At 37.0% G+C, this 16718-nt stretch overlaps 1 protein-coding gene across 4 annotated transcripts in view; it reads left to right on the top strand.

Annotated features, from left to right (window-relative positions):
- Slc24a2 (solute carrier family 24 member 2) overlaps positions 1–16718 on the top strand; it is a 214460-nt gene that overhangs the window by 118696 nt on the left and 79046 nt on the right. For 2 of the 4 annotated variants that reach the window (XM_005335902.5, XM_005335904.5), the window contains exons 3-4: positions 12795–12833; positions 15499–15607. In XM_005335902.5, coding sequence (XP_005335959.1) covers positions 12795–12833; positions 15499–15607 — 148 coding nt within the window. The remainder of the gene's footprint in view (positions 1–12794; positions 12834–15498; positions 15608–16718) is intronic. The other 2 variants (XM_021733688.3, XM_078047692.1) reach the window with 1 other exon arrangement.

Genomic DNA, 16718 nt, shown 5'->3' with positions numbered 1-16718 from the left:
GGGATAGTCAAGGGTGTCCTGTGATGTACTGTTGAGGACCTGGGCTGCAGTGGTGGTTAAATGAAGCTACACAGGTGATTCAATGGCATAGAGCTGCACACACAAATATAAATGAGTGCTCAGATAGCAGATGAGTGAGCTCCATAGATTGTACCAGTGTCAACTTCCTAGTCTTGTACTGTACTATGGTTATGCAAGATATTACCATTGAGAAGACTGGGCAAAGGTGCCCAGTTACATTTTTTTCAATTCCCTGTGAATCTATAATTACTAACCCTAACTCTAACCCTTTTAACTTCAAAACACAAAGAGTTTTTGTTTTATGTTTTCTAATAGCACTTGCCACTTAGGATTGCAGATGAGCATTCAGCATGGTATCTCAGGTACAGTTAATGCTCAATAAAGGTCTGCAAGAATCTTATATATTAACTGCTGCTGTTGCTATTAAATTGGAAGAACATGTCTTAGAAGATTTAACTAGAATATAAGCTCAATGACAGCAAGGATTTGGTCTGTTTTGCTCCCTGTTGTATCCTCATACCTAGAAGAATGTAGCATCTGTGAGATGTGCAGGAAGCCTGAGATGAAGAGTGACAGAGTGATTTTATGTCATGAGGCAGGATATTTGGCAAATACAGCAAAGGGAATGACATGGTGCTAACCAGGATGGAACACACATAAAGTAGCCAAAATTATAATTTGCCTAGACTGCCCATGAGAGCAAAGTTTTAGGGTAAATGCAGCTGGAGAAGATGTTGAGGATAAGTTTGAACTTTAACAAGACCCTCCATAGACTAAATTACATCTGCCTTAGAGGGGTAATTGAGAAGTTAATCGTTCTCAGGGCAAGTCCCATTGGTAGAATCCCTAGACCCTACATTGAACTATACTTTTCCAAGATGCCCAGTTGTACCATGGTCAATGCCCAGTGGAACTGTTCCTTATTGCTATGTTTTCCACTTCACTACATGGTGGTCCTGCTCCATTCAATCCTTTTACCAACTGAAAGAGATGACACTGAGTGAATTCAGCTGTCCCACCGGTGTTATAGGTCCAATTGAGCCACCAGAAGGAAAACAGGCTCTCTCAGATTAAATGACTCATGCTATAATATCTGGGCACAGGATCCCAGGGACTAAGCCAGAGAATTTTTTTTTTTAATGATACCACTCTATACTAGTCAAATAGTTTTTGCTGACCATGACCTAAACCCCAACAGTGGATCCAAGCACTTCAATTCTTTTTGCCTCATTTTTAGTTTTCTGCCTGTTTGAGCATCCTCCTTCCTTGCAACCTCTAATCCCACTACTTATAACTAGCAGGAAAACACCACTGTCTGCTGAGTATCTGTGGTGTGTCTGCATAATGACAGTCAAAATATGAAATATGAAGATGTGTTATCTATGACACCCTTGCTCAAGAAGTCTATAGTTCAAACAAAGGAGGAAAAATGACAAACACATGCAAGCAGAAACGCTGTGAAATGCTGATCTAACTCAAATAGGAGTTCAAAGAAAGGAGGTTTGATGCTGTATATCTACACATAGGAGGAAATAAGGCCCATTCAGAGTGCACATCCCAGTTACCTGGGAAGAGCATGATTAAAGAAGCAGTAGTTCATTAACAGTATCAGAAGTCAAGAGGAAAGGGACACAGATCAGTGTTGGACGGAGTAGAAGCCATTTGCCGCCAGCCTTATTATAGATGAGCATATGGGCTCATTAAAAAAATATAAGATCTGATTTAGTTTATTTATTATTAAACGTGCATTTGTTAAGCATCTAGCACTGCTATGCTAGGTGCCATGGAATCCTATAAAGTAGAATACGCATAGTCTGTGCCCTCAGAAGGATGCTCAGTGGTGGGAAAGAAAGATGAGATAAATAATACAGAAGAATGAACTAGGGAGGAAATGGGGCCGGGTGGGGGCGGCACACAGAGTGAACACAATGTGAAAGCAGCCAAGCAGTGCTTGAAACAAAAGTGACTGTGTCCCACTTTCGTAACTTACTTCTGTGATGTGAATGATTTTAGCTTCTTCTTGGCCTTGCTTGGGAACAGAAGAGCAAATGAAGGAGGGGACCAATTCTCAGTATCAGTACATTTCCAACACAAAATAATTTATTCTTGACATTTGTGACTTTTATTATCTCTCTTGCGTTTACTTACATTTTTCACTTGTGTTATTAAATATTTAAATTGACCTCAATAATATTCATTTTCTTCCTGGAAATTCTGAAGCAAAATTCAGCAAATCTAATACCTAGACTTTTCTGCATGTAAGCTAATTGTGTCAAAATCTTACAGGAATTGGGTGTTGATAACAGTGCCAATAAAATTTCTAGGATCAGTTATTAAAATGTAAATAATCAATATGTTGTATTAATGAGGATACATTTTTTAATCTAAAAATTTATAAATGTGAAAAGCTATATACTGTATATCAAAATCACTGCATTACCTGACACTTGTAATCTTTTGTTCTCTTTGGAATTCAGAATGTCTCTCTCTTAACTCTTGAATTCCATGAAAATTTTTTTAAATGTTGGCAAAAGATTTGTTATTAATAATACTACCAAAACTTAAATCATACCTTCAATATTATTAGTTTAACATGTACTTGAAATATCTAGTTCCTTTTGCTCATTAAATTTTGCTATATTTTGGGCTGGGGCTATAGCTCAATGGTAGCGTACTTGCTTTGCATATGGGAGGCACTGAGTTCGATTCTCAGCATCGCATATAAATAAATTTTAAAAAGGTCTATCAACAAAAAATATATTTTAAAAAATTTTGCTATATTTTGAAATTTTCATTGTGTAGACACAACCATGTTCTTCATATTTTTAATAGTCTTTACTACCTTCTCTTTAAACAAGAATACATAGTAAATCCAGAATCAATAAATTAATTATAAAATATGATTGCAAAATTGATGGTCAGACCATAGTTAATTCACTTAAGTATATCCTTAAACATAATACTTCATTTTCAGTAATCTGCTACTAACCTTTTCTGTCTAGATAATTTTGTGATAATAAATATTCTGGAGTATGAGGTCAACAAAAACAGAGATTTTTGCTAGTTTTGTCACAGCTAAATCCCTAAGACATAGAGGAGTGCCTGCTATATATTAAAGGTTCGATAAATATTGTCAAATAAATATTGTTAAATAAATGGATTTCCTTTGTTCAAAACTTGCTATTCGGAGTCTCCTATTGATGCTCCAAACACTGATAATGATTCTTTCTTTCTTTCTTTTTTAGCTTATTGTTTCCTTGAAACATAAACCAGCACTCTTCCTTCAAATGTTAGAAATTAATTGAAAACCTGGCACACCTTTGCTTTCAAATAAACCACATCCCAGAGCAGTCTGGTGGCCGCAGTAATAAATGAGGCCACCAGAGGGCCCCTCTCTTCCCCTCTCTTCAACACCTTAATACAAATCAACTTCAATTTGCATTGCTATTTGAATCTATGCCATTGTGAAGGTGATAAAAAGTCCCCTCCATGACCTTCAAGAGAGAAGTAATGAAAAATCATGACAACTGTGGGTGAATCTAAATAATAATTCTGGAGAGACAAAGGACAACAAAAATGGCTTCTATACTTCATTCCTGGATACTAACTCACAAGTTCAAAAAAAAAAAAAAGAAAAGAATGCATATCCAATGAGCAAAAATCTGTCATTCTGAGTTCACAACAATTGCTTGGTAGCTATTTTCTGGCTTCCATTGAAAGTAAGAGCTCATAAATAGTTATTAATATCTTTACTGTATTTGGAGTTGCATTGCCCTCTCCTCACAGGTCACTGCAAGGAAAATTCCACCATCTTGTTTCCCCAACACTTAAGAAAGCTCTGGAGCTCAGATGTCTGAATTCAATTCTCAGTTCTGCCATTTACTGGCTATGTGGCTTTGTCCAATCTCCTTCAGCCTCAGGATCCTCATGTGTTAAAGGAGACAGGGGTGGTTTTAATACTTATTACTGTATGGATTCAATGAGATATAGTATATATAAAACATTTGGTGTATATTGAGCTTTTTATAAAATTACCTATTATTACTAAAATCTGCTGGCTTGCTATAAATTATTCTTTAGTTTGTCCAGTTCCAACATTTGTTGGACTTTTCTAAAAATCACACCCTCTTATCATTCTTTCCTTAAAAGAAGTAAAGTAATAAAAATGTAATACATGCATTAGTTAGCAATGCATTTGGGGTTCATAACTAGTCAGAGGAAATCTGTGTGACTAATGCCAGAACATCACTAACAGATTGTGTTTGATTGGCATCTCAAAATTGTACATTAGTAATTTTGAGAATTGCTCAAACAATATTATAAAGTATATTAGCAACATCTGGATTTTTCTGGGGAAGGCATGAGGTAACAGTGGTAGATGGGTTATTAACTCCTAAATTAAATGAATTAACATTGGTGCTTAGTGTCCTGAGTACAGAAATAGCCTGAAGCCCTTCTTGCCTCTCTCTCTCTCCATTTATAAAATGGGAATTACTGTCTTCTATGTGGCTACTTAATAAAAAAGATTAAAGAGTTCTTTAAGAAGTGGACTTAAATAATCACTATAACTATTAATTTAGTCAGTGGAATAGGCAGCTGGGGAGCTTTGTTTTCTCACACAGAAACAGAGTTCCCATTCTGTCTAGGTGACCTTACTCATCCAGGCCACCTGGTTGGTTACATTGTAAGTAGCCACAGTCAGAGGCCATGGAAGGCACATAGCTGAATCCTGTCCTTAAGGATCTTACAACTTCTAGTATTCAGAAGAAAACTATCTGGGAAAACTGGGTACAGGATATACCCAATGTAGTTTACCAATTCTATGAGAGGCATTTAAAGAACTCCTATTTAAAAGCTTGTGCCATTTTCCCAGTAGAGTACACGAAAGAATTATTTGGGATGATAGAAGAAATTTACTAGGACCTCTTTCTATTTATTTTTATCTTTCAAAAAACAGGAAATAAATTAATCCATGTTTAATTAATGGTTCATGGTAGCAGATAGATAGACAGATGATATAAGGTGAATAAAAATTCACCTTATACCTGTTGCTTGTCCAGAATATTTCTGGTAATAGTATATGATGGATATAATTTGGAGACATTGATTGAACACAATCACATAGGTTTAATTTGTCAGCTATGGTTTAGATCTACATCCTGATATTTACCCTGGTATCCTTGCCTTACTGAGGATTCTCAAATTCTACTTTCTAATAATGTTAGAGGAGATCCCTAAGATGAGATGCCTCTTCTTACCTGTATCTGCCCTTTCACAGAATAACTTTTTCAAAAGGGCCTTATTTCACTGTAGCCAAATTGTGACTTTCAACAGGTACCTGGTGCTCCCAGGTGCTTACACTGGGTGTATTCACAGATCCTGAATACAGAAGGCTCTAATCCCCAGTACACCTGAGGAAGGAAAACATTCCAGCAAACCTGAGCTTGTGACTGACCTGCGGCCTTTCTGCTCCAGATACTCCTCTTTTTTCAACATCCTATCAAGTGAAAGTATTCACAACAAACCCCAGAATTTCAGAGTTGGGGGGCTCCTTTCAGTTCAAGCCTGGGTTCTACCTTCTCTGAATCTTCCATATCCAGAGAGCCTCCTGATCAAAGCCAGGCCCTCTAAATTACAGGAGATCCAAGATGCCAACCTATCCTTGCCAACCTTGTGTCCTTCAAATGGGACAATTCATGGGACCTGGTCAGGAGCCAAGTCAAGAAAATAGAATCTGTTGTGTCATCTCCTCCTGCCACAGCTGCCAAGCTAGGACTTGCCCAATTGACCAACTTCTGGTGTCCTACACAAATCACCTCTCACCATCCTCGTCAATAAACTTGCCTTGCTTCCCAGAGAGGCCACTCTCTTCCCAAACCCAGTTCATGACCTGAATCTACTCTTGTGATGTAACTTGCCATTACTTTCCCTTTGGGTTCCTAATATTAATAAAGATGATAATCGTGCTAATATAGAGTGCTTATTGTATCTAAGCAATGTATTAACTCATTAGTTCTCACACAGCCCTCTAAGGTAAATACTCTCATTATCCACATTTCACAGGCAGGGAACAAAAGCATGAAGAGATTAATTAATTTGCTCAAGGTCACACAGCTAAGAATCAACAAAAACAAGAAAATTAATCAAAGTAGCCTGGCCCTAAATTTCATGTGACACCACGTTTCATCCTACTTTATCTCTTTTATACCTTTATTTATTCTTATGTGGTGCTGAGGATCAAATCCAGGGCTTTGCACGTGTTGGGTGAGGGGTCTACCGCTGAGCCACAACCCAGCCCCATTCTACTTTATTTTTTATCTCACACAAATCTTTAAAAAGCAAAAAAACTGTTTCTTATCTGTTTCTAGGCAATTTCTCTTCCATTCTCATTCTGGGAACGTCTGGTCTCAAGTTTCTTTCCACTATCCCAAATATTTCCTGATAATGAAGATTATTCAAACAAAAGGTTTTTCTTCTGAATGTGAGCTTCCATGACCCTCTTCTTACTTAAGTCATTTCTACTATTTTTCTCCATTCTGATGTATCTCTTTAAAACATGCCTGTGAATTGTGTATTACTGCTTCCTGGGCTGCCAGCTTCAGCAAATTCATTAATCTTTGAGATTCCTGAAGGAATCCTTTCTGAAGGACTAGGATTGTGGGATAATTTCCCAGCAACCAGTGGTAAAGTAATTTGAATTTGTAACTCTCAGTATTCCTGTCTTTAAAAACTTATTTAATCTCTTCTCCTTTAATGTTTTAGAGAATATACTAAGTCATAATAGAAGGAGAGGGAGATGAGATTCCACGTGATTGCGAGGTAGCCAGTTTCTTTTCCTTTTAGATTTCAAGCTTGAAGCTTTTGCCCTTTCTATCTTGTCTTCTCAGTAAGTTTTGAGATATTTTCATTTTTACCCAGGAGTGTCTTTGAGATATATTTATTTTTACCCAGGAGTGTTTTGTTTACTACAAATAAATGTATTGAAAAAAGAAGAAAACATCATTTTGCACTTCATGTCATTTTTTTTAAATGAAAATCATTCAATTCATCCCTTATATGCAAAATAAGTCAAGAAGAGATAGATAAGTATTTCATGCTTTCTCTCACATGTGGAGACTTAAAAATAAAAATTTAAAAATTCATTTTAAAAAAGATAATATGAAGGTAGAAGAGGGACAATTAGGGACAAGGAAGGGAGTTGGCGAGGCATGGGGAGGAGGATGAGAGTGGGTAGCAAGGAAGGTGGACACCATCATTGCAAAACATATGCATGTGTGGAAATGTTACAATAAAGCCCATCTATCTGTACAATTAACATATGTTCATTATAATAATTTAAAAATCCCTCATCCAATCTTTCTAGTTCTAAGACATTAAAATTAATGTAAATTAAATACTGTATTGGTATTTCAATCACTGGCATATTTATTTTGGATTACATTTATGACAAAATAATGCTTTTAAATTTATTTCCATAGGTTTCATAGTGCTTGTGAGTCTTTGGTATAATTAGGCACATTGAATTGGACTTGATAGAAAGTTATGGTGATAGAAGTTACTAGTTGTTGCTGGACTTTTCTGATAATTTTTAAAAATTTTTCCTCTGTGTCTGATGCCAAACCATTGGCTAGGAAAACTACCCCTTATTTTATATTTTTTTCTGCCTATGAAATCTTTGTAGTGACTCACTTGATTATGTGATTTGCAGGTGGCAATTATATGGTAAAATGATCCATGGGCTACTATTCTTTTACTAAGTGGTCTTGGGCAACAATATTTGCCTAGTGGTCTTAGGCTGTGCAATATTTGCCTAGTTTTGATGTGTGGGGAGTGAAAGTGGCGGCCTGTATTTGGAAAAAGCATTGTACACAGTTACATCAAAACTATACTTTATATTCTGCAGAATTATTCTGAACCAGTAGCTTTCCAGAGTGGAAGAGAGACAATTTAAGGACTGGAGAATGATTTACATCACTAAAATGCTTCCAAATATGTAACTTGCTTTACTATCTGAAGAAAAATGCTTCCACATAGGTTAGATGTTTCCTTCTACTTTCAAAACAATTCTTGAATTTCAAGTGTGCAATTCCAGTATAGAATGGACAGCAGTTATGCTCAATTTAGGTGCAGTTGCCACAGGACCAACTTGGAATAATTAGGAAGGAAGCTGATTTCAAATGAATAAAGATATGAATTACAGAATATTTTCTTGGAATTAAAAGATGCAATATGTACATCTTGCCCTGCTAGAAGTCCAATTGTCATGAATAGATAGGGGTCCTGCCTTGGCGCACCAATGTCCCAGCCTGAGACCTTTCAGGATGTGTTTAATGAATTCTCTAAGATAATCCTCAAGAAATGCTGTGTACACCACAGACTGGCCTAACTAATCTCTCCTATAGCTGGCATAGCCTTTTAATCAACCACCAGGATCTGCACCTTCAAATTGGTCCAGCCCAAAATGATAGTATTTGGTGTATGATAATACACTGAGTAATAATGGCTGGTATTAAAATTGGATGGCATAATAATGGATGGTATTTAAATTACAGGGATTAAAAACAAAGCCCAATGTAAGAATGACAAGATTAATTTTTAAAGTCCCGTTAGTCTTTTCCTGAAGAAGTCATCTTCTGTTAAGTACATAGAATAAATTTGCCAAGAGGTAATAAATGGGACATCAAATTTAAAAGTTTCTGCACAGCAAAGGAAAAAAATTAGGAATACGAAGAGGGAAATGGAAGAAAATATTTGCTCTCTACTCTTCTTATAGAGGGTTAATATCTAGAATAAAGAGCTCAAGAAACTTTACAACAAAAAAAATCAAATAACCCCAATTAAAATTGGGCAAAGGAATTAAACAGACACTTCTCAGAAGAAGAAATACAACTGGTGAAGAAATACATGAGAAAATGTTCAACATTATTAGCAATTAGAGAAATGAAAATCAAAACTACTCTGGGATTTCATCTCACACCAGTCAGAATGGCAGCCATCAAGAATACAAATAATAATAACTGGGTGTGGTGGTAGATACCTGTAATCCCAGCAATCTGGTAGGCTGAGACAGGAGTTCAAAGCCAGCCTCAGCAATTTAGCAAAGCCCTAAGCAACTCAGCGAGTCCCTGTCTCTAAATAAAATATTAAAAACAGCTAGAGATATGGCCCAGTGATTGAGCACCCCTGGGTTCAATCCTCAGTAATAATAATAATAATAAATAATAATAATAATAATAATAATAATAATAAATGCTGGAGAGGAAAAGAAATAGAAAGAAAAAGAAATACTTTTACACTCTTAGTGGGACTTTAAATTACTGTAACCACTGTGGAAATCAGTATGGAGTTTCCTCGAAAGACTAGGCATGGAACCACCATATGACCCAGTTTTACCACTCCTTAGTATTTATTCTGAAGAATTAGTCGTATTACTATAGTGATTCATGCATACCCATGTTTATAGCAGCACAATTCACAATAGCCAAACTATGGAACCATCCTAGGAGTCTATCAATGGATGATTGAATAAGCAAAATATGGTATAGATACATAACGAAATTTTATTCAGTCATAAAGAAAAAAGAAATCATGTCTTTTCAGGAAATGGATAGAACTAGAGACAGTCATATTAAGAGAAGGTCAAGTGTTATATGTTTTCTCTCATATGTGGAAGGTCAGAGAGGAAAAAGGAAAAGAAAGGTGGTGGTAGATCTCCTAAAAACCAAAGGGAGATCATAGAGGAAAATACCAAGGAGTAGGAAATGGGGAGGGAAGGGGAAAGTGCTGGGGAATTATATTGGCCAAATTATATTATTGTATTGTGTGCATGTAAGAATATATAAAACAACCAAGTCCACCATTATGTACAACTATAATGCACCAATAAAAAATGTGGAAAACGTTTTTAAAAAAGAAAAATTTATAAAGAATAAATTTGCCAGATCCTCAATGGCCCATGACATCAACTGAGAACCTATTGGCTATACACATTAAGATTATTTCTTGGGGCTGGGGATGTGGCTCAAGCGGTAGCGCACTCGCCTGGCATGCGTGCGGCCCGGGTTCGATCCTCAGCACCACATACCAACAAAGATGTTGTGTCCGCCGATAACTAAAAACTAATATTAAGAATTCTCCCTCTCTCACTCTCTCTTTAAAAAAAAAAAAAAAAAGATCATTTCTTTGTCCCCATCGTTCATTATTCCCAAAGTAGCTAAAATCCCCTTAAAAGTGAATTCCCATCAGCAGCAGCAGCACATTGCCAGGACAGTGCCTCAGGATGCAATTAAAGCAAGCCTACATCAGGTGAACACCAGGAACGATCAATAGATGTGGGCAAGCCCCTGAAAATGGACAATTACCACCATGCCCTCTTTTGCAACAGGGCTACATAAAAGGAAAGTGCAGGGGTATTTTAAATGGCCTTGGCTCCCATTAGATTATCTACCTAAATTTACATGTTGCTGCGTGATGCGTATCCATATCTGCAAAACACACTTGAAAGAAAATTAAAGATGTCAACTTCTATTGACATTAAACAGTGGGAAATTTTATGTAGGCTTTCAGAACTTTCTATGCAACACAGTTTTTTTTTCTTCATAGAATCTATGTACAGGGTATTTCCTTCCATTTATTGTGTTTTATGATCCTCCACGTTTGTGAGAGAAAAAGGAAGTCAGTGGGGTACATTTTTCTCTTTCAGACCAAAAGAAGGGTTTGGGTATTTTTCCTTCCTCAAATAATTGTATAAAATATTTTTTTTAAATCCAAACTCTCAGTTGGTGATATTTTTGCTCTTCTGAAGCCCACCCTTTTCTGTTTTATCCTGTTCCTTCATGTTCTGGGGTGTTCCTGGGATATCAATCTCAACTCATAATTATTTGTCTGCCATTTAGCCACAAGGTGTAAATTTGCTAACTGAAAAGGTGTTCTCTGACAGTTCATCTCAATGTATGTCCAAAGGCTGAGCTCACTGCACTGGAAAATTTCCCCAGAGGATTATTCTGTAGAATGGGGGCCATTTGTTGAGCTGTCTGATGTATATGGAGAGAAAATAAAAGGATCTGCCAGAGAGAAGCAGGCTCATATGGCCCCTTTCAGAGCCAAGAGAGAAATCAAAGGATAATTTCCTGTCTACTTTAGTTACCAAGCATGATTTTGGGAACCAGGTCCTAGAGATATTTTCTTATTAGTGTTTTTAAAGATATCACCTAAACAGAGCCCCAAATCAGGGAATTTGGGCAAACTTAGAGATGCCCACAGGCTGTACTCAGAGATTACCACCAACTCTCTCTCTCTCTCTCTCTCTCTATATATATATATATATATATAGAGAGAGAGAGAGAGAGAGAGAGAGAGTAGTGTTCCAAAGTCCAAAACCACATATCTATAAAAATCAATATTATTAAATATTTAATTGAATGTCTACAAAATACCTAATATTAACTTCATTATCTAATTTACTTTTCTTAAAAATTACATGTGAATTCAAATCTGCATTCAATTTTCTCACTTTCCAAGATTTTGAACACACTAATCATAAAAAAATTACATATGGCCAATAATTTGAAATTCAAAATGTTAAGAACCCTCTTCATTTTTTACACAGGAATGTCTATTTCAGGGGGTATATGGAAGCATTTAGAGTTCTTTATTTGATGCATGTGGTAAAACCTAAAAAAACAAGAGTCTACAGCTCATGAAGGTTCTAAAACAGTTCTGCACCTATCACCTCTTCTTTGTGTGTATGATTATTCCTGCAGATGCATATCTGCTCAGATTCTAATAGGGAGGACCAGAAGGCAAGGTGGGGTGAGGGAGGTTCTGCTTTGCTGTTGCTGTAAGCACCCATAATTGAGGTGAAGTGACAGGGCAGGGGTCTAAGTCACCTGTGTATCACTGGAGAAATCACAGGATGGTGTCCAGTTCTGCTTAAGACCAGGAGTCCACAGAGATGGAGAAGCTCAGCCATCAACTGGGTCATGTGGGAATTCTAGTGTCTCCTTGTCTAAACTGCGTTCTTTCTAATAGGTGATCGGAGCCTCATGTGCCCTCGTGTTCTAGCCAGCCTTTCCCAACTAAACAGAGCTTCATTTTAGAATAGAAAATTGGAAGTAGAGAGAACACGAGAAAAAGTAGATTATCTGACTTCCATGTATATTTGATCCTGGTCTTTAATTCAGCAGCCTAACTTCTTCAGGTCTTGTTTTATTAATGATATATGGGATAATGAATACTGACTCCCTCCAAAGATGGAAAGTGACCCTTCCATGTAATCCCATTCCCTCTAACAATAACCACTAACAATATTTTTTGCAGATTTTTTCCTTTACATATAATAAAGTATTAATAATTTATCCTATGATGTGATATGGTAATGAATAAAGTTTTTAAAATAAATTTTCATTTAACAATATTTCTTAGATATTACCCATTTCTGTACCTGCAAATTCACCTCATTCACTTTGATGATCACATGGTATTCCACTACAAATCTGGGCTGTGATTTACTTAAGTGGCCTTTATTGCTAGACATTTGAGTTGGCCATTCAACTTTAACCTTTCAAGAGAATGGATGACGTACCTGAATATGCCACTGTATATCATCTACAAACATAAACGCTTTGCCCCCTGTTTTGTCTTAATTCATCCCAGAGCAGCAAAAAATCAAATCTTTCTCTATAATGACACTTATTATTAAATGTAAATTCTATATGTAATTTGTCTTTTATTTATTTATTTGTCTTTTGTTTTTGCCTTTTCCTCTTATGCAGTCATCTACAGCCAGGGACAAGGATGAACCAGCTCTACCGGTAGGGACCAGTGGCCCTGTCTGCCTGTCCTGTGCCTGTGGAGAGCGTCGGGCTGGGGTGGGAGGAAATCAAACTGTATGGTCAGCAAATCATCCTCTCCCTTGGAATACATATATGGTTTAATCCACTGGGTCAAGTGTACACTCCGTCCTACAATGAGTAACAACTGAATTGTGACATTTGCTGACAATTATTTTTGGTCCTAGGTTTTGAAAGTTTGAATTCTCTCTACCATTGGGCATGAACTTTTTCATGAAAAAGTTGAAAGAGAAATTTCCAAACTACATTCCAAGGGATGTTGAGTTGATATTTGGTGGGGGCCAGCGTGGAATCTAATGCTTGATAAGTGTCTTGTGTGTCGCATGCACATACTTTTTAATTTAAAATTTCTTTTGGTCTCATCAAAAGAAATGCTGCATGAAACTTATGTATTCAATATATACATAATGCCTGAAAGAATGTTTTAAGTTCTTGTGTAGATAGAATTCTGTTCTGTTGACGGATGCCCACAACAGAATTCTTCCAGTTTCCCAGAATAAAGACCACGGTAACAATAGTTATGAGAGATAATTAGCAACAGACACAATTTCCAGTCCCCGTCCAATTAACATATCCTACTTTGTATTGTGCCTCCTGGCAAGGAGAAGACCTCTGAGTCCTTGTGTTTAAATATCAGTGGTTACATTTCAACTTTATTGAAGTCTCCTAACCTTAATACATGTTAAGATATATACTGAGGTATATATATTAATATCATAAACCTTAATCATCTGAACCCTCTATAACTTAATAGTTAATCAACACATTTAAAAGTGTTACAGATTTTCAAGGCTAAAATGACCAGTAATGAAAATATCTATGTCCCTCTCCTTCTTCCCTTAATGCTCAAAGCAGAGACATAAGATACTTATTGAGAGCCCAGAGGATTCTAGATCCAGTCCCAGGTTACAGGCACAAACCTCAATATCTTCCATTGAGGAGTTCATAATCTCTTTCACCATTTAGGCACCTCTGATTCTTCTCTGAACCCTATTGAGTTGGAAATATAATTTTAATAGAAAAAGCAAGTATAATAAATCAGATGTCTACATGTACCTAACATTGAGATTTTATCCATATTTCAAGCTCACTACAGGTTTCATATTTACCACCAAATGTTTGGACCCATGATCATTAATAAATATTTAACAAAATAAGGGACATGTTGGCAACAGTTTGGAAACACTACCAAAGTTAGCAGATCTCATTAATGGAAGACTTAGTGGTCTAATGTGTGTCTTGAAACTCTAAAGATGAGTTGGTTTAGCATTTTCTAAATATACTTAATTATGGTGTCTCTTATGAAAAATTTCTTAGAAAGCCCCCTTGAAGGTTTGGAGTATGGTCAAATATTTTGGAAAACCCTACAATGTGGAAGGTTGAAAGACTGTATTGAAAATAATATTTTGTTTTTATTTGACTCCAGAAAAATTCCATATCAAGCTTTTGGACCAAAATTTCAATAAAAAGTTAATTCATTTATATTATAATACCTCCCTCCCCCTTAAATCTGTCTATCTATAAAGCTTAGCTGCCTCTGAGCATCTTCTCCTGTGATAAGCAGCACAAAATCCATCAAGAGGAAGAAAGTAGTTTCTCTTCAAGAAAAAAAAATCTGTCAAAATATAGTGAATTTGTGGTGAGATTTTTTTTAGTCTATTTGCTTTTGTAGATAAAAGAAAAAGAGTGTACTGGTAAACTCATCTCTAGAAGCTCATTCGTCCTCTCACATCTCAGATCCATTATTTGGGCAAAGAATCGCAACTAGTATGAGTTTGTGTAAAGAAAGAACCCTCTCTCCTCCTTGGAAGCCAGGAGGATTCTCCAGGGATCCAGGGTAGAAGGCCATGTCTGTTCAGCTTTCAGTAACACAAAGCATAGTGCTTTCTAAATTAGAGCTGTGGTCCCCAGGGTTGAGACAAGGTCTCCCCAGAGACATGCAAGCTGATCCTTTGGGGATCAAGGATAAAGATATTAGCATCGTCTTCATATACTTTCTGTATCATTCTTCTTAGTTTAAAAATAAAACATTGTATATGCTCATAATTCAGTGTGTATCTATATTGATAGGGATATTAATGTGAACATTGATATCAATATAGACTTATTATATAACTATAGTTTATTAATATGGACATTGATGTTGATATACACTCAAGAATTTTACCAATGGCATGCACCAATCCAAAATTTTAGAGACAACCCACTTCTTTAGTACCTGAAAAAAACAGACTTGAAACCCACCCCGCTGTCTGTCATTTGTTGTCTGTGTGACTTGGACATTCATTGCACTTCTCTAAGAAGGTTTCCTCCTCCATTTAGGACCAAGACTAATAGGATCTACTTCATGGGGCTAACTTTGAGAATGAGATAAGCAAATGATGTGTTGCATGTAGCACGTTGCCTTGCATTAACTAAGCTCTAAAACAACTGGAAGCAATTAAGTCTTTTAATAGGAGAGGTTGTGAGAAAGCTATCCCCTCAGGAGGTTAGAAATGTGCTCTCAAAATCTTTGGTTGAATGACATATGATCATGTAATAGAAATGGGTGTCCACCAGGCCAGGTGAGGGTCTTATCTATAATGCACTTCTGAGAACTAACAGTATCTTTGGTTTCTCTGCTCAGGCTAAGCCGCGCTTACAGCGAGGTGGAAGTTCTGCTTCCCTCCACAACAGTCTCATGAGGAATAGCATCTTCCAGCTCATGATACACACCCTGGACCCTCTGGCAGAAGGTAAACATCAGGCTTTGGTGTGGGAACTTGTGGTGGGGGAAAGAGGATATCAAAGGATTTTCTTCACAAAACATATTGACGCCTGTCAAACTCCTCTTGGTTAGCATCTACCAGAGGAAGCCTTGCCCTCTGATGTGCTTTATGTGCCACAACTCAGTTCATGGTGGGTGGCTTTGTACCAGGAGGAAGATGTAAGTTCCATGTGCTGTTTCTGTCTTTTGATACCTCCAGGATGAATACAGTTTATTATGAGGCAGAGGACACAAAGGTTTCCCTCCCATCCAGCTACAGTAGCAGTTTTCCTTTATCATCCTAAGTTTCAAAACAGAATTGTTCATGCAGAGAAGTTGTGTGCCTTAAAAAGGAGAGCGAAAAAGAACTCCAGGATTTAGGAGGGCCTTGAGTAATTTGAAGAGTTATGTTCACAGCAGAATATTGATATTGTACTGATTTGGGGGGCGGGGAGTTGAAGGTGGGGTGGGGGGAGAGTAAGCATCTAAACATCTGAAGATCTTTAAGCTAACTGATAAGGAACAGTCATTGGAGACCCAAAGAGCTTGGGTCACCTCCCAGGATAATTGTAAATACCATCACAAAAAATCCAGTGTGGATTTTCACAGGTTTGCTTGGTGCAATGAAGCCAAACACATCATGTTTCTTCAGTTGCATTTCAGTTTCCTAAACAATTCATTTTTCCACTAGATAAATATCTGATGTGTCAAATAAATATCAGAGTTTTGCCAGTAGCAAGAAGTTCTGATATAACCAAGTCTGTTCTGCTTCACCCCGAACCTTGCAATGAGGCATAGTGTTACACAGGCACTAATAGGGATCCTGGGAAAAAATATGGCCTGAGAAACAGGTATGTGTACAGAACACACCGGCTCCAGTTGCCAGTCCTACCACATTCATCAGAGACCTCAAACAGTATCAAGCTTTGCTAAGTAATTTCAAGGTCACAGGCAACCAAGAGTCTCACAGGATGTTAAGAAAATTCTGGAACTCCAAAAACCAATTCCCTGGTCCTACCTTTTCTCAGAGGACACACACCTATCCCCCAGAAGAATAGGTCCACAAGGTCACCTCCCTCTGCAGAGCATGGAGCATTTCT

This window comes from Ictidomys tridecemlineatus, chromosome 4, assembly GCF_052094955.1.
Source record: "Ictidomys tridecemlineatus isolate mIctTri1 chromosome 4, mIctTri1.hap1, whole genome shotgun sequence".
Lineage (NCBI taxonomy): Eukaryota > Metazoa > Chordata > Mammalia > Rodentia > Sciuridae > Ictidomys > Ictidomys tridecemlineatus.
Note: the sequence above shows the minus strand (reverse complement) of the source record. Positions and strands in the feature narration are given on the sequence as shown.